Source organism: Protomyctophum bolini (assembly GCF_963924005.1).
Source record: "Protomyctophum bolini genome assembly, chromosome: 3".
NCBI lineage: Eukaryota > Metazoa > Chordata > Actinopteri > Myctophiformes > Myctophidae > Protomyctophum > Protomyctophum bolini.
In genome coordinates, this window is record NC_137864.1 from 34,261,127 (window position 1) to 34,286,155 (window position 25,029).

Genomic DNA, 25,029 nt, shown 5'->3' on the forward strand with positions numbered 1-25,029 from the left:
TAAAAGAAGAAAACCATGTCAAACTCTTGCTAGAATTTCATTTATTGACATATGAGAATAGAAGTGAATTTGCATGTTCATGGAATTACAGGCTCTATGCAGCTAACTGAGATTATTACTTGTGTGTAAATATGTGCACATAATTTAAATAAATTAGATTAAATGAGACAGACAGAATATTGACAAAAAAAACAGTTTTTGTGCAGTAACAAGATGTGGAAACTACAAATGTCAAATGCCCTAGTCATAAGGAGAGAAAATGAAATCAAGGAGGTGAAATGATTTAAATAGTTTGAGGGAAAAATGCAAATGTTGAACTACAGAAGCAAGGCACCATATCTGTACTGCACAATTTGTATACTTCACATTAGAATGAAGGTCCAATAAATTCAAAATGTAAATCAGCACTGGATAATTTTCACATTTGCATTATGCTGGCAGCCCCAAAGTGGCAGTGAGAGGTAACGGTTTTGATATTTTCACCACTGTCTTAAGAAGCTAAAGCTTCTGATGAATGCAACTCATTTATAGATTTACAGCATTTTAATTCGTTTTCAATCCCTTGTGTGATTATTTTACATTGATAAACTACTTTGGCCTAAAAACCGTGCATAATGCAGCTTTTAGTAACGAACTGCAAGTGGCTTTTATTAACTCCACTTGGTTTGAATCAACAAGGTGAATTGACCCCAGTATCTTGCCTCACATAACCTGGTAAAGCCTTTGACGTGGATATTTATTCACCCTTCAATGAGGTTCCTATTGGTATGATGTAACATGTGGCTGTTGTTTGTCTGACAGTGTCTTACATATCGTGTGGTGTTGTACGTACAGTAATAGATTTCCCATGGGCCAATAATAGAACATACTTGAAAGCAGAGGTGGAAAACGTACTCACATTTCTTACTTACTTAAAAGTACTTGTTATGCAGAATGTCCCATTTCAAGTTTTCAAATGTATACAAATCTTTTTGAAAATAGCTGATCTACAAGCTCACAATGCGTTGCAATGCAATGCAACGCATTGTGAGCTTGTAGATCGCTTTTTTAAATGGCCAAAATGAATATAAGGGCTGAAGTTGTTACTGTATGTTTTGTAATAATAAAAATCTACAAAGTACCTAGTAACTAAAGCTTTCAAATAAATGTAGTGGAGTAAAAGTACAATATTTGCTTCTAAGATGTAGTGGAGTAGAAGTAAAATAACTGGAAATTGGAAATACTCAAGTAAAGCATAAATAACTCAAAATTGTACTTAAGTACAGTACGTAAGTAAATGTACTTAGTTACTTTCCACCACTGCTTGCAAGAGATCCACAAGTCTTACCTGATGTACAGTACCTGATTCTGTACCACAGCAACAAAAAGGGTTGTCATTGTCATGATATGAAATTGCTTTGCACTCAACCAAATGTCCTCCATCACTGATAAGAATAAGGATATAAGTGATACATTCTACAGTATGTCCACTTCAAGAAAGCCAAGTAAGCCCACATTATAATGTATGGGAAAAATATATTTGTTGACGTTAAAAGTTATTAAAAAAGTAACAATGTTCCCCTTGGTTTTAGATAATAATATACTGCCTTACAAAATAAAATAAAATAGAATAAATAAAATGCACTGACATTGAAATTTTAAACCAAGAAATTACATTCAAGATGTGTTTAACCTTTAAACAACGATTGTTGTCAACAGGTAAACCCATTGATGCATAATTGACCTTTAAATGATTGATGCCGATACTACTGGAGTCCTGGACTGACAGAAGCTATCCTGACCTGTACTATACAATGGATACATTAGAATGACTCCATGTGTGTGTGTGTGTGTGTGTGTGTGTGTGTGTGTGTGTGTGTGTGTGTGTGTGTGTGTGTGTGTGTGTGTGTGTGTGTGTGTGTGTGCGTGTGTGCGTGCGTGTGCGTGTGCGTGTGCGTGTGCTTGTGCGTGCGCGTGCGTGTGTGTGTGTGTGTGCGCGTGCGAGCGTGCGTGCATGCGTCTCACTGGCAGAAGTGACACTAAACATTGCCTTAAGAGTTGACAGGTACAGCAGCCTGGATGTATGTTGTGTCTTTCAAAGGAGCTCCTCATTCTTTCTGTTAGAAAATAAATCAGAGTTTGGAATAGGATTAAGATTTGAAATGATGAGTTACATTCCAGAGTTAGATTTGTAACATGTGAAAATAAGTTAAATCAAATGACAGTTTACTTAAACACTAGTAGGCAACCCTGGATGATGGTGATATTGATGGGTGAAATTCAGATCAACTTCATTTTTTTTTCTTTTTTGTATATTGCAAGCAAATTCTTTAGGTTTAGATAGTAAAGAACATACCATGTTTAGGCAATTCATTCACTTGACATTCACAATTTGGAAAAAGCATGTTTTATGCATAAATGGATTTGATTGATTCCATTGCTGAAAATGTATTGTTGCTGTACTGATCACAACAAAGGCTAAATTGCTGTCAACGGCTTGAGTTGCTGGGTGTAAAGTTGTTACCTGCACTTTTCACTGAAAACATGCAGTGCACATGCACATGTCTTAAGGTCATCTATCAAGCCACTATTTTAAACGACCAATATTTTGTGTCCTACTGTATCACCACTTATGTACCTTCATACTGTAGCTTGCCTTTGATTTGTTAGTCATAACTTTTTTTATATATACATTTCTTTTTTAAAGAAAAAGTTAACTCATGCAAGATTTCATGTAGATCACCATGTACGAAAAATACTGTGTTACTTATCAAATTAACTGACATCAAAATAAACAAACCAGCCCACCCCCCCAAAAAAGATACAAAGTGTCTCTGTGTGGTGAGGTTTTTGCGTGTCCATTGAGCCAGGTCTATTTTAGCCGTACATGTGGTATGTTCAGGGACTCAGTACTGCCAGCAGAAGGGCTGGATGTGTGACCACTGCCTAGGCTTGGGTTGGAGCCACTGGCCCCTACTCCTGCCCTGGGCCCAATCCTGAGGAGTTCTGAGGAGTAGGAGGGGGCCTCAGCGTTCACCTGGGGGATGAAGCCGAGGCCCTGTGCCTCAATGTCCCTGTCACTGATGAAGAGGTCCTCCTCCCCCCACCCATGGCCGCCCCCGCTCACTCCCCGACGGACGCCACCCCCTCCTCCCCCGGGATCCTGGCCACTGCTGTGGAAGCTATTGGGGGAGTCACTGCTAGTGCTGGGGGACGAGAGGCTGTGGCTGTGGTGGGGGTCCAGAATGGCCACCGGGACCGCCTGCATCAGGTCCTGCACTGACACGGACTTGCCCAGTCCTCGGTCTGCCTGGCTGGAGCCTGAGCAGCAACCCAAGGTCAGGGGCACCAAGGGCTCCATCTCTAAGCTCATGTGTCTCCTCCAGCAGCCGTCGTCTTTAGTGCTCGGTCTGTCATTGCGATTGCTGCTGCTTCTCCCCAGTCCTCTGCCCGGCAACATGAGATCCTCCACCATGCTGTTGGCCTCCACCAGCTCACCTAGACGTCCACACAAGTCCTTCACCTCTGACCTAGAGTTAGTGCTGATGGGGCCACGGGTCCGGCCAGAAGGGGGAGGCGGTGGAGGCCTAGCAAGCATTGGGAACCTGCTGACGTGGAGGGTCCCTCTGCCACCACCACTAGGGGCACTATTAGGGGTGAGAATGGGTGAGCCCCCTCCCATCTCTTCACCACCGGCCTCAGGCGTTGCTAGCTGAGCCTGGGGAAGGTGATGGTGGTAATAAGGATGGTGGTGGTGGTGGTGGTGGTGGTGAAGATGAGGTAGGGGCGAGGGGCTGAAGGAGGAGGACCCCAGAACAGAGGGCGGTGTGGAGGCAGAGGCATTGAGGTTGAGGTTCATCTCATTGGGTGGCGCCAAGATGAGCTGGAGACCTCCTCTGGAGAGGTGGGAGTTGGTGGAGGAGCGTGTAGCACAGCTCCCTGTGGAGGTCACACCACCACTGCTGACCTGGGTGGAGCAGGACAGATCCTTGCTGAAAACGGAGTCAGAGGTCTGCTCCAACTCAAACAAGGGAAGAGTGGACAGAGTGAGGGCCGAGGACGGGCCTTTATGCAACACCTGACGATAGGTGTCCAGCAGGGAATCCAGCTTGGACTCAATGGACTGCACCTATGACAGGGCAGAAGACAATGACAGAGGAGCAAGGTTAATATAATGGGGAATTCCGGATTAACCGTTTTCTTACCTTAATTTGATGTTACTATATCAATTTACAATTTAGGCATTTAGCAGACGCTCTTAATCCAGAGCGATTTACAGTAAGCAAGAACAACACAAGAAAAACATCAAACACATAGAAATAGTCATCAAGAATCATAAAGCTAAGAACCTAATATCTGTCTAATAGTATATTATCTGTACAGTGAGGCTATACATTATAGAGTGCTATGTGCTACGTCTACATAAAATGCTAAATTATAAATCTAATAAAATGCTAAATTAAAATCTAAATTACATAAATTTAGCCTTTGCATACGCCTGTAAGGTCATCAAGGCTAGTACAAGTGCTACGGCAATATAGTATAATATAGTATCCAATAATGAGTGGTAAAGGTCAAAAATTACATAACATCCAGAGTGCAGCACTAAATCGCTTATTTTAAAGAAATACACAATCTACACATCTGTCTTTCATAATGACCAAAGACGTTGTTCAGTGTTTTGTCCCAAAGGGGCTTCTGTTCTGTAAAAAAGGCGAACGAGCCATAGACGCAAGGCTAAGTAAAGGAAGGAAGGAATTGGGTTGAAGGAAGGAAGGCTTGAAGGAAGGACGGAAAGAACAAATAAATTAAAAAGAAAGAAAGGATAGAAGAAAGGAAGGGAAAGAGGAAAGTTGGTCTGTAAACTTGAAACTTGAGTCCTTTTGTACATGTATTTCTATTCTAAACATGCTCATGAATCTAATAAACAGTGATTCAGGATGCAACATATCAGTATCATTGAAGGTTTTAACATTTGTTTGTTTTATATGATTGGTACCTTTATTATGATTAATGTCAGAGAAGAATAGAGAAGTAGAGAATAGAAGAAATAGAAGAGAAGAGAGAATAAAAGTACCAGACAGGTACAGTATACTGACTTGTCGCTCCACCTTACAGACACGACCCATCATGCTCATGTCCTCCAGAATATCCCCATCAGACAGCAGCTTCTCTCTGATCTTCTTATCCAGAGGGATCTGGCCCTTCCCTAGGATCTGGTCCACTCTGGAGCACACACGCATGCACGCACACATGCACGCACACGCACACGCACACGCACGCACACACACACACACACACACACACACACACACACACACACACACACACACACACACACACACACACACACACACACACACACGTCAGAGATTAGTAATATGAGGATGTAAAGCATGGTAAGCAATAAGCATATTTAAAATCCAAAAGGAATCCCACACAATATGCACATAATTTTACTTTTTGTGTACCATCACTGGATTTGATGGATCTGCTGAAAAACAAGCTTTGTCAAAACTACATCAATGATGAAGGTTTGATTAAAGTGTCACCAATCGGAATCTTGGTCAAAGTGATATACTATGACTATTAGTCTGTTATGGCCAAACTAATATCACTGCGTAGATTATAGTCTGGAACTTCGGTGTGGAAGATTTATTTCCAAGGAGCGGTTATTTCCAACGTCACAGCAAAAAAGTTGTGTGTGTGTGTGTGTGTGTGTGTGTGTGTGTGTGTGTGTGTTTTGATGACATGTATAGTGTGACTTTCCAGTGTGACCAAAGGCCAAGCAATATTCGTATGTCTGTATGTCAAAAGTAGACCAATCAGCTCAGAGGCTTAAAGTTCTCCTGTATGCCGCTGACATTTTCTCTGCTTTTCTGCGAAAGCACCGAGATTCCAAATGGCAATTGTAACACATTTAAGCTACAATATAGTAGAAAAACTGGCAAATGGTTTGTGCACACATTATTATTTTTAAGAGGTGGCCTGGGTGTGGGATTTATACTTAATTTATATTACACCATATTGCTGAAAAACATGACACATCATACGACAAAGCATATATCAGTCTTTTTTACTATAGATGCCACAAGCAGCAGTCCGGCATAATCGAGCACCACAATATGCATAACAGTCTGCTTTCATCAAAATGACTCCTACCAAATCCAATGAGGTTCAATAGAAGCGGGTTAGTGAAGCCTTTTTGTGGCTGATCCCAAAAGAAGAACAATTCATGAGCCCATGAATAAACCAAGGAGACATATCATGCACAAAGGATAGGTTGTAATATTTCCTAAAGATACAATAAACCCAGCTGTTTTGGATATTGAATCCACACAGGACTCCATGCAAGAAAGGTTTGATGAACACTCTGGCATCAGAGTTCATCTTTAATAGATGTGGAGAACATGCTTACTACAACATTAAGGCAACAACAGGTATTTCTGAGCTGGTGGGCATGCACAGTTTAGTAAATGTGTTTAAGGACAAACACATTATGTGAGCTTCAAGTGAGAGGGCTACTGTATGAAACACATAAAAACCAAGATGGGAAACTATGCACTCAGATTAATTTCTGCAGGCAATTCATTACTGAAGGTAGAAAGAAACCAAAAAGGATGCTTGATTACCAAGTGGGTGAGGATGAAGAACAAACTTAGAATCCATTGCCAAAATGTATCTGTATTTGACTGGTGATAAATTCCCATTTTAGTTATAATCCCATCAAGGAGGTTGTGTTACAGCATAGTTATGTCATGCAGACAGGCAGAAGACTTATATGTGATTAAGATATGAGGCGGGGATTAGGTCAATTTACTTTCAATTCAATCACTCCAAAATCCAAACTCAAGCTACTTATCACTCATTTCTGAAAGAGTGCATTATCAGTAATTGAATAAATTGAAATCCATACAGAGCTTAAATCATTGGTTGACAGACACAATATAAACGTTTAGTATAAGTAAGTAAGCCTTGCCGAGCCCTGAGGCCCATAGGGCATGAGCCTATCTCTATACTAGTTCCCATAGCATGAGGGAGCTTGATGTAGAAGTATACCCCCTGGACATGATGCTAGTATGTCACAGGGACCCCAATCCAACCCTTAATGCTGAGTGTCAAAAAGGGAGGCATTGGGTCCCGTTTTTAGAGTCTTTTATATCACCCAGCCAGATCGAAACCCAACCTCACAGTCTCAGGGCAGACAATCTAACCACAAGTCCACTGAGCTATAAATGATTTCATAGATTGGATATTGTGAATGTTAGATGACTGAAGTACTTCTTGTCTTTGAAAAAGAAAAAAACCCCAAAGTGATTGTTGAATAGAGTGAATTGAAAGTCAATAGAAGCCATCCCTGGTGTAAGGGCACATTCTGACCCCTGGCTGGAGTTCTTTCTGCCCTGGCTGTAAAAGACGGACAAGGATGGGGAGGAAAATGTCTTGGCTCGGCTGCCCAGGGACTGTGGCCCTACTATCGTGTCCAGCCTGTGAGGGAAACACACACCCACAGTACATGTATGCACATGCGCACACACGCCCACACACCCAAGTACAAATGTCAATGAAGACATACAAATCAACACATGCATGCAGGTGACATACACATATACACAAGGTTCATACGTATAAACATATGTACATGACACACACCAAATCAGGTTCAGTACAGCAGAGATGGGAAGTTCCAGTTAAAGTGGTAACATGATGACTGTGTCATGCAATGCATTTTGAAAACAGGAGAACGCATGCAGGCCAGTGGCAATTTATGTTCCTACCTGGTCTGCAGGCTTTTGATGCGACACAGCATGTCCAAGTGACCGGCAGAGTACTGCTCAATCACATCCTTCACATCATATGGACGCAGTGTCTCTTTGAACTTCTTCTTTGCTACATGGAACTTCATGATCCTAGTCAGGCAACAGAACAAAGGACAGCTATTTAAACTTTGGCCACTAGGGGCTACTCTCAAACAGGATCTGTAGCAGCTGCCTTGACCAGGAGAGACATTCAAACCGTTTACAAAAACAAATCTAACTTATTTTCTATTTTGCTTTTAAATCTGCTCAAACTATATCATGGCACGCCAGCTCCTGTTTCCTCACACAAACATACCCAGTCAGGCATCTGGAAAATCATTTCGTAAGACCTTACATAAACATCCTCTGTAGCTATAAAGGCCAATTTAATGGCAGTGGTTGTGGTGCTGGTTATTTAAGCTGTGTGTGTAAATGTATCTCTCTGACAAAGCGAGGACTGGGATTAATTCAGTTTCAATGCACCTGACCTGTGTAACCCTGGAGTCAAACATGGAGCAGGGGCTCAAACAGCTCAATAAAAGACAAGGCAAATTAAGTGTTAATTAATTGTATATTGTTTATAGGAATGCATTAAACACCAACTGTACAGTGTGTTCTGACATCATTATGATGAAATGTTCAATTAGAAGAGCAAAAAACAAAAACAAAAAAACAGCTACATTAAAACAAAGAAGAAAATATCTTCAGATATTGTGATTTTTGACCTTTCAGTTTGGACACAGAGAATGTTGTTGTCTCCCTTTCAGGCCCATGTATGCTGTCTTTCATCACTACATCCAATCAAATTACGGTAAGCATAAATGCCACAAAAACAACTGTAACTGATTCAATCCCCTCCCCATTCAAGAACGAGAGTAAAGTGTGGGACACAGGGTTTATTTGCATCCTACTCGTGTAAACAAAACCACTTGGACTAGATTGTGGATCGAGATTGTGGGTTTAATGTTGTTTTTCCTCACCTGACAGCTCTGATGACAGACTTGACAGAAGGCAGCAGGTCTTCTACTGATATCTCACAATGACAGCCCTTCTCATCGAAACCATCCTCCCCTCCCATGTTAGAGTCTGTTGCTAAGGAGGTAGATATAGTTAACATTTGCCTTCAACATTTTCTGAGTTACTAAAGCAACTTATAATGTAGACTGGTACACCGCTACAGCTAACTGTTTTAATTTAAGTGATTGAAGTGGTCAATGAGATGATTACAGACAGCAAGAGGGAGGGGAAGTTGAGAGACAGAGATGGATAGAGATTGAGAGAAACAGTCAGAGAGAGAGAGAGAGAGAGAGAGAGAGAGAGAGAGAGAGAGAGAGAGAGAGAGAGAGAGAGAGAGAGAGAGAGAGAGAGAGAAGCTGATTATTTTTCATATAGTGTAAGAAATAAAAAAAACATGTTGACATGCTGTCAGAAAATGAGAGTCAGCAGTAGCTCTGGCTCTGGCCTGCCCTCAGATATACTGCCAACAGGCCACATGATTCATCACAACACAAGCCTTTTTATGGATTTCTTGAGTTACGAACTTACGACACACTCAAAACAGCAGAAGGTTACAAGTGTCAGACTGCAGAGTTAAGCATTATTTCCCAGTCGAACAAAATAGGGCATATTTTCCCATGTTAACACCTACTAATGTCAAACCAAAATAGGGTGTGTGTTAATGTATATAGATATGTAATTCTTTGCTCAAGTGAAATAAACTGTATCACTGTATGAAGCATCACAAAATAGAGACAGACACAAGACAACAGATGTCAGACAAGGCTTAAAACTGCCAAAGTCATAGCACACAATGCTAAACATTACTTCCAATTAAGCTGCATGAAGAATTACATATTTCCAACCCACAATCACTAAAACCTACAGTAGAGTAGTTGACAAGATCTCAGTAATAGTGAATATAGACTTTCAGCCTGTTTGGTTTGCTAGGTTGGTTATTGTTTCCGCTCCACCACCAGGCCTCAGCCAGCTGACTAACTTTGAGAGTCCCATTCCCATAATCCATCCATCTATCGAGCCAACCATAGCTACTAGCCAGCCATCACCCTGGAAGACCAGCGAGGCAGGCACTGCTATCCCTGAGCCGGGCAGTGGAGACGAATTAACATTCCTATGCTTGGCTGGCTGGGTATCTGGGCAGAGCCAGCTATGGTCAGTTGATGGGGGCCAGTGGTCAGGTAGTAAGCCTCAACAACATAGTGGAAAAGCCTGAGAACCCAATAGGTTTTTCAAACTGATGGAACAGTTTGAGTACAGATTATTGCCACTGCATTACTGTGTGAACGTTTGTTTGTTTCAATACAAACTACCGGTATATACTTTTCTTAGTTCTAACCCATTGCTGGTTTGGGATAGTCTATATCTAATTTCCCATGTAGCACCTGCTGATCATTATGCATTGCTGTATTTCCGATGTTCATTATCTCCTAACATACTAGAGTATAGAGTCTATACTCTAGTATGTTAGGAGATAATGTTTCTCCAAGATCTGAAATGGATAATACACACTATTCCACTTTTGAGTGTGTAAACACTGGAAAACACAAGCCAAAATGAACCATTATACTACAGACACTAAAGGTAGTGGTGTTAGCATAACCTGTACATCAATCAATCTTTGCGATACCTATACATACTAAGGCCTCTCTAGTACGGTTTGAGTGCCACATGAAATTACCATGTAGCATGTACTGTATATAGCATACAGTACTATATAAAGAAGTTGTAAGAGTGCTGAAGTGAATCATTTCACCATCAGTGGTAGAGCGTGACTGGCTCTTGAGGCGCAGTGAGGGTCTGAAACGTGTGCGGTCATTGAAGCTCCAGCTCTTCTGCACCTTGGCGGGGCTGGTGCTGTCCGAGCCAGGCTCAATCACCGGGGAACGGCGGTCATTCATGCATGGCGGCTGCCTGCTCTTGACGCTCTGGCCACGAGGACTCGCCAACCTCACTCGCTCCTTGAAGCTCAACTTCTGGCCGCTTGATGGAATAGCATGAATAACCAGAGAGAAGGAAACGGGAATGACAAGAGGAATAAAGGAATGAGGAGACAAAGAGGAATACCATAACCACATGAACTCTAACCTGGGGATAACATTTGGCCAAATTAGCATCTAGCCATCTATACAATCTATCACGTTATGAAGCATTGTGAGTTTGTAGATCGGCAAATTGTCAGTGAAGATATTTAGTGTAGAGGGTAAAAGAACGTGGGACTCCGGTCAACTAAGAATATGTGGTTTAAGTGAGAGCAAATCAGATAATAATATGAATACTATCCTGCTAACAGGAAAAGTTTGTTTTTATTTTTCTAACACAGTGGTTCTCAATGAGGGACCCTCAGTGTACCTTGTGGGGATTTAAAATGTGACCTGAGAGAGTAAAAATGTTAACTCTGAGAGTGCATTTGTACACTCTCAGAGTTATTGGGGGTCCTTGGAATACATTTGAAAATCACTGCTCTAAAGCATCATTCATCACAACAAACTTCTCCCTCTCGTAGAACAAATTAACTCCAGTGTCCCCATTGTGGGTATGACATAATAAGCAAACATTTGGCAAAAACAGGTGAACATTCGGCAAACATAGTTAAACATTCTGCAAAAGTTCAGGAAACAGGAAAAACTGAATAGATAACACATTCGGATGTGGACTGCCACTGAAGTTCATTATCACCAGGAGAAATACATAAATTATTCATTATTTAACAGAATCTGTTAAACTTGCATAACTATTCTGAAAGCAAACATGGTTAAAAACCAAATGGCAACAGGCAGAAGTAGTGCGTCTCCCAGGCAAAACCAAAAATTTAACAGGATCTAACAGGATGGTTAAAAACTAAAAGGCAACAGGCAGAAGTTGTGCGTCTCCCAGGCAAAATCTAAAAGAAGGCAGCATATACATTATTATAAAGGCAAATGAATTGCCTCAGGCCAGAATACATCTCCTATATGAAGCTCCAAAGGCTTTCACTAGATGCCCATGCATGGATAATTAGTTGGCATTCCCAAAGAAAACGTCAATGTGGGAGTGAGTATAGGATGCCGTATACCTATGTTTCCTTGTTGTACACCTCCTCAGTAGCTTCTGTTTATTACTATGAACCTTACTAAAACACCAAGGGGAGATAGACATACGATGATGTGTTACAATGATATAGAAATAGAGGGGGAGAAAATGTCTGCCCATGTAATATGGCCATCCACACCCACTCTTTATCTCTTTTCCTGCTCACTCTTTGAGATTCCGAGATCTATGCTTATGATACTTAGGGCTCCATTTTCATTCGATCTTTCTAAATACACTGTTTGGGGATTTAGCAGTGGGGAAGGGGTGTTCCCCCACTAAAGTTGGTATTTTGGTTACCTGTCTAAATCCCTAAAACACTTCCGTTACCCATTATATTATGCATAGGTGTGGTTTGGGCGTTACAATAATTAAACCAATCGGCAGTCCACGTGCCATTGCCGTTTAGAGATCCCAAATCCGTTGCCCGTTATGCGCAGTTCTATAGGCTTCATAGCCTTACGGTCTATAGCCCATGGAAGAGTGATGTGCTGCTGCCTTGAAGTCTCACTTGTGATGCAACTAATTTGGCTACTGGCATACGGTTTACGGGTGCTTTTAAACTCTACTATCGCTTTCCCAAATGTGTGTGACCAAAATAGCAATTTAGGGGAAAGCGTGACAGCACACCCATGACCACACCTCCAGGTGCAAATACCGGTGTCGGCAAAATAGATAGAGCGTGACGCTGGACCAAAATATCATTAAGGGACAGAGCAAGCTCCTATATTTGTAATTTTCGGCCAGCGGTTGACTCGCGGGCCGCGTTGCGGGTAAAGGCGGCGACAAAAATGGAGCCCTTAGTATTAAATGGACAGAAAGTGGACAGTATGATGGAGACAGTGAAGTGATCGGGTACACATTGCAGGAGAAAGGCACTGTCTGGTTTCCAGGCCAGCAAATGCACATGTGAGTGGTTTGAGAGAATACCAAAACGCTCACCCCAAAACACATTCGGCCCGGGCAAACCTCGGAAAAGTCTCTACCTGGTATTCCTAAATGTAACCTCAGTAAACTATGCCTAAACGTAACCTTATTCCTAACCTTAACCTCAGTAAAACTGTGAAAAAAACCTAACCCTATTCTATTCCTAAACTTAAACCCCAGTAAAACTATGCCTAAACCTAAACTTATTTCTAATCTTATTCTCAATAAAACAAATACAAGAATACAAGAACCGCCCCAGTGAGTGGTCGCCGTGAGGTCGACGCGGAAAAATGAGAGCAAGCATGACTGACACACACAGAAGTAGTGATAAGAGAGGATACTGAATTTCAGGAGGGGAGGAGAACATTATCCATTCACATAGGGTGGTAAGCTGTCAGAAGGTGTCAAAATAAAAAATCTCTCAAAGTTTCTTACATTCACTGTAACAACAATAACATGGGTGTTTTAAGGCGAGCATTCCGTTCTGTTTACTGATGTTTTTTGGCAGCCCTTGCAAGTGTTACAATATTGTACATAATTTATGAGGTGATTTGATTACCACACCAAATACTTTACATCACTGCCAACCATTTCCAAAGCACACTCAGCCACACTGTGTTGTGTGAATGTGTTCCATTACTTTCAGTACAGTATACAAATTCAACATATACAGTAGGTATTCCAATACACTTTTTATTGTATTGGGCGGTAATTTCTTGTCAAAGTTACGTTAATGTTGCTTTTTTATTAGCCAGTTAGCTGTCAAAATGAAGGTGTTAACATAATAATGTTACGTGTACGATGTGACAGTGGTTTGACAGTGGTTTGTTTTCTATTGTGAAAAGACATTCATCACTTGTCACTTAATTCTTATATTGTCAAAAATCAATAAAGAGATTTGGTAGTCTGACAGTGGTCGCTGCTTCGGAAGTGAGTCAAGACAATGACCCAGGACAGTTTAGTATTTTCAAATTATCTCAATTATCTCATTATCTTGTTAGTTGTTACTAAGTCACCCCATTTGAAAGACATTGGTGACTCATATGAAACTTTGTTCATTTAACTATGCAAATGTAGCTTGACTATTGCAACAAGACTAGTGCTCTAGTCATGAGAGTGATGATGGCAACTTTTCAGATAGTAGTCATACTGCATACTGTCATACTGCAATGCAGTACAAACCCTACTTCTTTATTCATTTTCTGTTTTATTGATGGGTTTCATTGGTTCCTCTGTGTTTTATCACTTTATACTAAGGGCTCTATTTCCATCCATGCTAAACCCATTATCCCTAAACTACTTTTTTATTTTATTTTTACATTTCTGAATAGTGTCGATGTAGATTCATCTTCAACTTCCCTCAGGTTTCTTAGGTGTGTTGGATAACTTTTAAGACACCAACTTGAGGAATGCACTTCTTTGAAATACACATTAAATTATAGTCATACAGACACACAAAGAAAGACACGCACGCACACACGCACACACGCGCACACACACACACACACACACACACACACACACACACACACACACACACACACACACACACACACACAGGCTTATGTTTGGGACAGATTAAAGTGACTGCAAGAGTTAAAGAAGAATGAAAGAACAAAGCCCAAGAGGATTTATAAAATAATTAGTCATGGTGAGTGCTTGTGGTGTAAGGGACAACCCCGAACAGATCATACAACTTGAACTCACACTTTGAACTCTCAGCTCTGCCCCTCTTTTTCTATCTACCTTTCTCTCAAGTTCTTCAAACAACTGTCTTACTTTGGATTGAAAAGATTACCATACTTGCACAGCAGCACATTGTGCTCAAACATTATTTGACCGGTTCGCACCATAGCAAATAGATTTTTCAAATGAAATACTCGCACTGTTGAGCCCTGCAAGTGATAACAAAAGGTCCGCTATTAGGACTACATCACCCAGACTGGAGGGACCAGTGCTCTGCGCTTGCATAGTTTGATGTTATGCCAACCAGCATAACCAACCAATGGTGTAAGTCAGTGACAGAGTCAGTCAGTCAGACACATTCGTATTTTTATTTGTTGTGGGGCCAGACAAAAACTTGGTATCAAAACCTCACCTCGGCTGTTTAATCTTTTACCAAGTGAAGAGGAGATTATATTTAAACATATACACTGTGTATAGTAAGAGAACAGGAATGTTCAATAGACAGCAGCACAAACCTTGTGGTTGACTCTCCCTGCTCCTTCCTGGAGTTTGACGAGATGAGAAGAATACAGAAGAGGACACATTGAGAAAACATTGTTTTGGTCATTCAAGTCTTCAATGCACTTTTATCACATATTCTACAAGATAAGGTGTTGCAGTCAACTGTTCTATTTGTCAATGCCGAAGATGGGAAAGTTTACACTGAGTGTAAAGTTGAGTGTGTGTGTGTGTGTGTGTGTGTGTGTGTGTGTGTGTGTGTGTGTGTGTGTGTGTGTGTGTGTGTGTGTGTGTGTGTGTGTGTGTGTGTGTGTCTGTGTTTTGCATGTAATGTGCATGTGTGTGCAAGTGTGTCTCTGTGCAAGTGTATATCTATGTTTGAGCATCAATATATCAGTCATGCCTGCGTGTTTGTGGTTATATGTTAATTTATTGCATTATCTACAAAATATATATGCTTTGAGCAGATGGCTTAAATATTTCAAGGCTCCACAATCCACATCCATAACGACAAATGCCGTTAGCTGGCAAAGCTAATACACTATGACATAAATAGTATTGCAGCCAAAATTGAATTAATGCCCACAAAATAATGAGTGATAGACTGATATAGGTCAAGATCACAACGCAACTGATTTGTCGTACTTTAAAATCACTTAAATTAGTAGAGAGAGAAAGCAAGAGCAATTGATACAAAAATAACATACAAAACAACCGCCTTAAAAACAAATAATAATAATAATAATAATAATAATAATAATAAATGTAATAATAATAAAGAAAAAAATAAAATATTTTAATATATAAATATATATAAAATAATACATTGAAAAGGGATGAGGAGAGTGGTACAGACACCAGCTGCCATCTTTATACCTACTTTGTAGGACTGCAGGTATGCAACGCCTTCAAGTGAGGCTTCCAGGTAGCAATGGAAACCGAGTTCTCATCAGCCGAATAACTACGCCAAACACACTACATGCAGGATACACAAAACCAGCAAAGGAGAAAAACAGAAAGAAAGAACAAAACAAAAAGATTGATAGTGAGAGAGAAAAAAAGGAAGATGAACAAAAAGAAAAATAGGAGGAAGAAGAAGAGGATGGAGAGAAGGTAAAGAAAAAGAAAAGCTGATTAGTGAAAACAAAACAACAGGTGTGTCACACGTCTGTGGAGGGCAGGCATGAATACATGCCTGTGGCAGGGCAGGAGGCTCTCATAGTGTTGCCAGGTGGCATCCAGGTATGGCCTGGTGCTGTTCGTGGAGTAATAACGCCACGCAGCCTGGGGGCAGGGCGGGTGGGGGCCCAGAGGAATGGGCCAGGGGAGGAGGCGAAGCAAATGCAGAGAGAGAGAGAGAGAGAGAGAGAGAGAGAGAGAGAGAGAGAGAGAGAGAGAGAGAGAGAGAGAGAGAGAGAGAGAGAGAGAGAGAGAGAGAGAGGTGGAATGAGGGTTGAAACAGAAGGTGGAAGCAGAAGGTATAGGAGGGTGTCAGAGAGGTAGATGGAGAAAGTCAGAAATGAAGGAAGGAGGTAAAGTATGGGTAAAAGAGGGTAATGTATGAGGGGCCAGGGAGGTGAGATACACGAGGAAGGTTCACAGTCAAAGCTGCAGGGTTCATTTATCCATTCATAACTCTGAGAGTGTACAACTGCACAGTCTCTTAATTGAACACTCCGCGTTCAATTACTAATGAGGATTTTACTGTGTAAGGTGGGGTCAGTCACATTCAGTTTTCGGGGTGGAGACATGGGAGTGCAGAGAGCAGAGAGAAGAGGAGAATGGGAAGAACAGGGTTTGTAATTCTATTTTCTTGTTTTTTAACAAAGCTTCACAAATATGGAAGAACCCAGACCCAGGGTCAAGATCACCTCACAGAGAACAGAACGATTATTACTGAACACTGTGCTGTGTTTCTTTGAGTTTACGGCGCAGTGTCTTGAAGTCCATGGGCCGAAAAAGAGAAATTATATATTGATAGATCATTTTAGGGAATAATGATCAGTTTACTTTGTATTACACTTGGAACAGCAGCAATATAAATTACGCACCTTGTGGAATACAACATATGGGTTTCTTTTTTTATAATATTATTTTGTCACAGAAAAACTGTGTGCTTACCTGGATGAGGCAAGCAGCTGGGTTCCTCCTCTTCTCAAAATGCTTTTGTCTGTGTTGTTCCTGGACTTTTAGAGCGAAACCTGAGCCCAGAATACCCTGGGAGAACGTAACAAAAAAAATGGCAACGGAAGTTGAAGACTACACCATTTCTATCCATTTCACATTTCACATGTTGAAGAACATAATTATATCGTTGTGTGGGTAAACATAAAAATTTAAATATCTGTACATTTGGACTGGAACATGAATTTGAAACTTCACCTTAGAATTTAATTGCACTGAAATTCTGTGAAAATAAGTTTTCACTGGCTCTAGTCTGGACAGGAAAATGTAAACCAAAATAAATCAAATTAATACAATTAAATTACATTCTTCTTTACCTACTAGATACATTTTTTGTTGAATTCAAACTAAAAAATAATGCTTAGTAAATTATCTGGCAGAACAAAAGCATGTCTCTAGGAATTGTCTTAAAGAAAATGATGCATCAGTGTGAGGCAGAGAGAATGTGAGTAGATGAATTGACTTACTGCTGGCAAGGCAAAGAAAGAGATTCCCAGTAGGGCAAAGCCAGCAGAGAGCATGCGTCCTGTCCACGTCTTTGGCGTCTTGTCCCCATAGCCGATTGTTGTCAGCGTGATCTGAGAAGAAATCACAACTGAATGCTCTGACAAAAAAAACTCAAGCACAGGATAATATGGGAAGAAATCAGAAAATAATGTTTTTAAATAATTCCACATTAGAATGCACAACGCTGTTTTGGAAACTTGTGTTCTCCAGTCCAGAGCCTGCTCTCCCTCCAACCTCTCAGCTGTTACCCCCCAACCTAAGTCTGACCACCACTTCATAACCTTCTCCCTCTCTCTCTATCTCTCTACTCTCCCGCCTAAATCTACTCACCCTCCGACCGTCACCACCTGAATGTAACCTTAAGTCCCTAAACCATCGCCTCTACCCTCTCATCCTCTATACTCTCCCCTCTACACTCTCTCTCACCTGACACTGCAAACTCATCCTTTCTCTCCACTATTTCATCTGCATTTGACCAACACTAACACTGTTTTCTCTCATCCAGGACAGCACGCTCATGTCGACCGGCTCCCTGGTTTTCTGAAACACTCAGAACTGAACGAACACCTCTCAGGGCAGCCGAACAACTGTATGACCTCTCCTACTTTCACTCACTCCTTTCTGCCTTTCCCCCTCTCTATCCACTGCTAAAACCTCTTTCTACCACACCAAAATCCAATCCTGTACCTCCAACCCAAGGAAGCTCTTCTTCATTTTCTTCTCCCTCCTTAAACTCCCCTCCTGAACATTCATCCCTCTCTGCTGATGCTTTTGTCACTTCGAGAAGAAGGTTGATGATATCAGCAGCTCCTTTTCCCTTCTTGCCCATAATGAAGCATCTGACTCACTCAAAACTAACCCCAACATAATTTGCATGTCCTCCTCTGCTCTATCCCCAGAAGGACCTGTCCTCTTGACCCCATCCCTTCTCCACTCCCTCCATGGGTACAAAAGAGTACACAACTCTGATGCTGGCCTTCAAAGCAACCAAAGGTATGGCACCCCCATATCTTGCAAGTCTTATCGGACGCTACAAACCCTCCTGCTCGCTCAGATCAGCCAAAGCAGGGAAGCTGGAAGTACATTCACCAAATAACGCTCAACACATCCCAAACTCTTCTCCCTTCTGTATGGAATGTATGGAATGTACTTCCCATTGCAATCAGAACTGCAGACTCACTCCCAATCTTCTGCCGTATGCAGAAAACCCACCTCTTCAGACTCCATCTTAGCCCGTAGTAGTTGCCGTAGAACTTGCCCTATAGCCTTGATGACCTTACAGGTGTATGCAAAGGCTCAACTTATGTAACTTAGATAGCATGTTACAGTATGTAGACATAGCTCTCTATAGTGTATATGCATTGTTTCATGATATCCCACTGTTGGGTTACGTATGAGTCTTGATGACTATTTTTATGTATTTGATGTATTACCATGTTTTTGTTCAATGCTTACTGTAAGTCGCTCTGGAAGAGCATCTGCTAAATGCCTAAAATGTAAATTGCAATGAATGTAGCGTAATAACAGCAAAAGGAGGAGAGTGGAAAAACTGTGTGCTGCTCTTCTTGAAAAATGCTGATTTGGTTTACATTCATGTCAACATATATAATCTAAGAGATTAGAAAGAACAGGACATAATACAGCAGATCTCATTTAGAGACTGGATTTTCAACTATACGTTGCTCAGATTGTCGCATTCCATACCATGGCTGACACTCAGTACTCCAATGTTTTCGCAAAGGTTTATGAAAATGACTAGGGCTGGAAGAGCATAGAGCAATGAAACTTTAAACATAAATTGTGAAAATAATATGAGAAATTGCTGGCAAAGGCACTTTGACAACTGCTTTAACAATAATTTATGTGCCGAGATGACACACACTGTCAAATCACAGGCAAAATGATACAGCTATCTCTTGAGCTTTCCTTTTGCCTAAGTAATGAAGTAGACATTGCCCTTTTGAAGAGTGAGAAGAGGAAAAAAGGGTAGTCAAGGCCAAATGTAACAATAAAGGCCCTGACATATTGAAAACGTCAGACGTTTGCGTCATCAGAAGAGAGAGAGAGAAGAGTCCAGAAGAGAGTCCAGAATCCCAGTGTGGATGTGTGCATGAGTGAGTATTTGCATGTGCGTCTGTGTGTTTTGGTACGTACGTACCTTGTTTCATTCGGTCTGATGCTGTTTAAAGCCTGGAATATTTCATAACACACAGACAAGACGAGAGCTAAAAGTGGATTGTTTATTTTCTGACTCCTGTGCCAGTGTGTGGAAGATGGTGCAGATACAGTTAGGGAACTCACCGTGCCCCACCACAGAGCGTCAGCGTAGGTAGCAAAGTCCTTGTTGAACTTGTTCTCCACAAGGTAGACCAGAAATGATGAGAAGATGAGAACCAGGAAGCCAATATACCATGCTGTTACCAGCTCCTATAGATGTGCAGAGACGAACACTTAAATTTAAATTTGACACTGGTGTTAAACACATTTGTTTATGGCTTTATGTCATTGCTGTTGGGCACAAACCTCGCCATATTCTAACGTTTTGTGTTGTTTCGTGAATGAATGCCCTGTGATTAATGGTGATCATACTACAGCATTACACAAAAGCACCAAGAGTAGCAGATCCACAAGCTCAAAACGCAGCATGAAGTGACGAGGTTTGAGCTTGTATAGATCTGTTTGTTTTGCTACTTTTGAATATGAATCCTGAAATGTTAAATCTTTGGAGGTTTGATATGATAGATGGCTATTAGTGGTATCACAAAAATCCAAAGAATGTTGACAGTTTGATTTAAAAAAACATCTAAATAGAAAATGTTTTAGGCCTATATAAAGTTTAATTCTCCTTTTAAAAATGCAACATTAAATTGAATCTGTGTATATACAGTATGAGTTTTTATTAATGTGCATGTGTACAGTATGGTATGTGCAGTACAGTATGTATGGTTATATATGCGTGCATGTGATCCAGATTGCATCTCAACCAACCTTACTGTGTGCATAAACCACAGAGCCTAGCAGTTTCCAAGTGCCCCCCCTCCGGTCCATGCGCACCATGCGTAAGATCTGAAGGAAGCGAAGACTCCGCAGGACCGAAGTGGCGAAGATGTTGCCCTGGCTCCCTGCAGACACCACCGCAACTGAAGCTATGAGCACTATGATGTCTATAGGGCAGAGAAGAGAGGGAACAGCAGAGAGATCACTAATTATTGCACTGTCCTCGACACCAGCATTAGTACTGAACAATACTGAGCTCTCCAGTTTAGTTCATTTGGTTACATCTGGCACACTCTCAAACGGATGAATCAACACTGATGATTTTACTGTGCACAGTGTGCAGTACTCTTTCCCTAACCCGCAAATATATCTCTTAATAATAATAATACAACTTTATTTATATAGCAACTTTCAAAATTGCATTACAAAGTGCTTTACATAAACAAACAGCAAAATAAGCAGCAGAAAGACATTACAATAAACAGCAAAATATAATAAGCAGCACGGAAAAAACTAAAATCTTAATAATGATTGGCAGTGAAGGCTAATCGATAAAAGTGCGTTTTCTTAAATATATTTTTTATCCCACGATTTTGTAGCCCATTTTTCACCCCTGTGTCAATCATCTACTGTGATCCTGGGCTCTACACACCCTCCGCCAACCTGGGGAGAGCAACGGACTTAACTCATGCTTCCTTCATGCTTGAGTGTCCAAGTTGCTCCTTTACACCTGACAGGGGGGAGTTTCCCTGGTTGGACGTAGCGCGTGAAAGGAACACGTTATTCCAACCAGTTCCTTTCCCCTCCATCAGGCGCCCCGGCTGGCCAGGGGGAGGCAGTTTAGAGATCAGGATTACTGCATGTTTTTGTGAGGGTACCTACCCTAGGGGACACGGGGAGAACATGCAAACTCCACACAGAGTGCGTTTTCAAAAGAGATTTAAAGGAGGACACTGATTCAGCACGCTTGATCCCTAAGGGCAGTGTGTTCCAAAGAGTAGACCTACAGTATGCTATGGTGCTGAAAGCCCAATCTCCTTTGGACTTTAGCCTACAAGTTTGGGGATCTTTAGTTGAAGATCTCAGGCAACGAGTTCAGTACTCTTAAGTACCTCAACATGTTTCCGCGGAGGAAAATGTTATTATTAAAATGGCACTTGTGTCAAACATAATGTAAATCATTTAATAAGCCATACATGGTGGCATGTATATTTTCAGTTCAAATGCAAGGGCTTATTTGGAATATCTATGGCTCCAGACGCAATTGCATCGGGAGTGTGTCCAGCCAAAAATGGGTTAGTTAAAGCAAGGCGCATGGTGCAAAGAGGTTGTTTCATCTCTGAATTAGTCATGGGTGTAAATTAGAGTGTAGTCTCCCATTCCGTTCAAGCTCTATTTGCACCTGCTTCATAGCACATTGTTATTTAAATGTTACAAAAGACCATAATTATATGGGAGCAGCATTTAAAATGTGATATAATGATGAATGAAACAAAAGCTCGGGGGGCTTTTTTTAGGCCAAGGACACCTTAGCTGACAGATGTACATTACTGTAACAAGTTAATGTGTATTTTCAGACATTTAACAACATAAACCGTCAATACTTAGTATAAACTTGACCTTTCACTCTGTACTTGGTCTGCTCTTTTTTGACTCTACACTACTTCTTTTCTGAAAATAGCCTATCTACAAGCTCACTAGATCTAGAGCTTGTAGACCCCCCTGTTGAAGACCCCTGAAATAGTGTAGGCGACTACACTCTTACGAGAAGTTATGACTTGAAATAAATACATCTATTTTCCTCTCCCTTTCTCTCTCTCTCCATCCTTCTCTCCTCAGTGCAAAGAAAACAGGAACTCATCCAATGCAATGTATTATAAAGGATTATATATATATAATTTTATGAACCTCAATGCAGAATGTCACCATGTTGAATATGATGAGTGTTATGTTGAATTGAGATGGATTTGGACACCTACACTGCGCGGGCGTAGGTGTGCTGTGCATCATAATCTGAATAATGCGCCCTCTAAATAGTACACAAATCCGCTGTATTTATAGGAACAGCTTAGACCTGGTCTCTTGAAGACTACCATAATGCAGGGGTTCTCAATGTTTTTGGCTGGGGACCCGCGGAAATGCTTTGGCCATGTCTCTACCTACCGAGTGTAAACCAGTCAGAGGCACGCTGTCTGAAGGTGACTTGAGCCACGAGAGGCACTGCCAAGTGAGGTTAGGCAAGCGACTCGCCGTGTTGGGTGTTGCGAAGTCACCTTCAGCCAACTGTCCCTATCATGTCCCGATAGGGACAGAATCATAAATGTATTTTTTTGATGGAGGGCCCAACGCACACAAACAAGCACACACTATAGGGACAGGTGTAACACCCCTGATTGGAACCCGGGTCTCCTGAGGGGCAAACCAAACATCTGGAGTGAGGCCAAGCAGGGCTCCCCAGTTTGACAGGGGAAATATTAAGCATCAGGCTGAGCTGCTCGGCTGTATTCTACTAACTGGGGCTCCTGTGTTGGAAACGAAACATATATTGCTAAGCCAAGAGGGAATCCCCCCTTGGCCATGGATATATTGGCTTTTGGGCTTCAGGCTCTACTCTGCTACAGAGGCAAGGTTTACAAAGAAACCACATTCAACAAAAGTAAAACATTATACCCTGGAAGAGCACAAATTCAAATTACCTAAAGCTTCAAACATAAGTTGTTTTTTCCAGGGCTGCAACTATCGATCAATAATCTAGTCTGATTATGTTTGTAGCCATTATTCTGCTCACAATGCATCACAGTTGTGAGTTTGTGAATGTGTTGCACTCCTAGTTTCTTCTGTGTCCATAACGATGGGATGTGCAGTGTGAAATGTCACCTTCAAGTCACGCTATTAAGGCTTTCCTTTTCTTAAGCTTTTTCTGTTATATATTCTTAATGTGGGAGTATGAACCTGACTGTGCAGGTAAAATGCTGAACAAGGTGCGGCCAATCGCTCAAGTCACATAAATCATGGGCCCATTGACCCGTGGTGAGCAGAAGAAGCATCATGAAAAATACATGACCGACACGCAAAGATGGGAAGGAACTGACGATGGTGACCACATGAACCTCTCAACCCCAGGGGGAAGGTACTCACTGCCAGTCACTGGTGTGACAGCATGAACCGTGCTCACCCAATAAACAATTTCCTTAGAAGGTCAGAGAAAGAGAAATGAGTAACTGATGGCTGGCGTGTGAATAGTACATAATACGGTATACATTGTGCAAAACTGTATCCTCCATGTGTGAATTCACGTGCGTGCGTGTGTGTGTACGTGGGTATGTGCATGTGCATGTGCATGTGTGTGTGTGTGTGTGTGTGTGTGTGTGTGTGTGCATCCATCCATGCATTTGTGTGTGTATTTCTGTATGTAAATACTCCATCTGCCAGGTTGTAGCTTTAACAGTGTATCTCTTGTGTATCATACTGTACATACTTTTGATATTCCATACTGACTATACTTGGATTCCAAAGTTTGTAGGAGGTTTTTTATTCTAACCAAAAATGGCAATAACTTTGCACATGTCTAATTCAATATGCTTTTTTGAGTGGTGCAACAACTCCAAGAAACATCAATGTTCGTGTCCGCCTATCTATGTGACGTTAACACACCCACCTATGTGACTGTGAGCACCAGTAGCTATGACTATTAGTACCAGTAGGGGCGCTGTTGTGCCAGAAACAGAGAGAGAGAGTGCTGCACTGTGCTGTACTGCTAATGAGAGAGAGAGAGGGGGGGGGGGGGGGGGGGGGGGGGAGTATTTTTTTATACATGCATTGCACGCACAATCCCAAAAATGTCATCACATGCGCCACACAGGCACAATGATGGAGGGTGGTAGGGGCGTGCCTCCTGGCAAAGATTTGCACTCCAGTGAATATACCCATTTCTTTTTCTGTCTTGACTGCAGTGTGTGTGTGTGTGTGTGTGTGTGTGTGTGTGTGTGTGTGTGCGTGTGTGTGTGTGTGTACACGTGTGTGTACACGTGTGTGTGTGTGTGTGTGCGTGTGTGTGTGCGTGCGTGCGTGCGTGCGTGCGTGCGTGCGTGCGTGCGTGCGTGCGTGCGTGTGCGTGTGCGTGTTGAGGTACTTAAGAGGGCCGGCCCTGACTAAAATACTGCCCCAGGCTAGATATTTCCTGATGCCCCGCCGCCGCCGCCATGGTGCCATGATGCACTCTTCAAATTTTGACGCTTCAAATTCATACCAGTTTGTTGACCTGACCTGAGACTCCTTAATGCAAGATCATGTAGAGTAATGTTAAAAATACATATTGTTTCTGTTGGGATGGCAACTAGGCTCTTCCCGACAGATTGATTGATTGAAA

The 25,029-nt window shown here is 41.6% G+C and overlaps 1 protein-coding gene across 6 annotated transcripts in view; it reads right to left on the minus strand.

Annotated features, from left to right (window-relative positions):
* Positions 1-33: 33 nt before the first annotated feature.
* Positions 34-25,029, minus strand: part of kcnq5b (potassium voltage-gated channel, KQT-like subfamily, member 5b) — a 116,343-nt gene continuing 91,347 nt past the window's right edge. Inside the window, exons 4-16 of one of the 6 annotated variants that reach the window (XM_080759871.1) lie at positions 20,652-20,827; positions 19,965-20,090; positions 17,624-17,734; positions 17,094-17,189; positions 15,853-15,947; positions 14,990-15,016; positions 11,848-11,904; positions 10,549-10,775; positions 8,759-8,864; positions 7,758-7,889; positions 7,360-7,467; positions 5,079-5,205; positions 34-4,108 (exon numbers count right to left, since the gene is read on the minus strand). In XM_080759871.1, coding sequence (XP_080615997.1) covers positions 2,852-4,108; positions 5,079-5,205; positions 7,360-7,467; positions 7,758-7,889; positions 8,759-8,864; positions 10,549-10,775; positions 11,848-11,904; positions 14,990-15,016; positions 15,853-15,947; positions 17,094-17,189; positions 17,624-17,734; positions 19,965-20,090; positions 20,652-20,827 — 2,645 coding nt within the window. In that variant the 3' untranslated portion in view covers positions 34-2,851. Of the gene's footprint in view, positions 4,109-5,078; positions 5,206-7,359; positions 7,468-7,757; positions 7,890-8,758; positions 8,871-10,548; positions 10,776-11,847; positions 11,905-14,989; positions 15,017-15,852; positions 15,948-17,093; positions 17,190-17,623; positions 17,735-19,964; positions 20,091-20,651; positions 20,828-25,029 lie in introns of all 6 variants that reach the window. The other 5 variants (XM_080759870.1, XM_080759872.1, XM_080759874.1 and 2 more) reach the window with 5 other exon arrangements.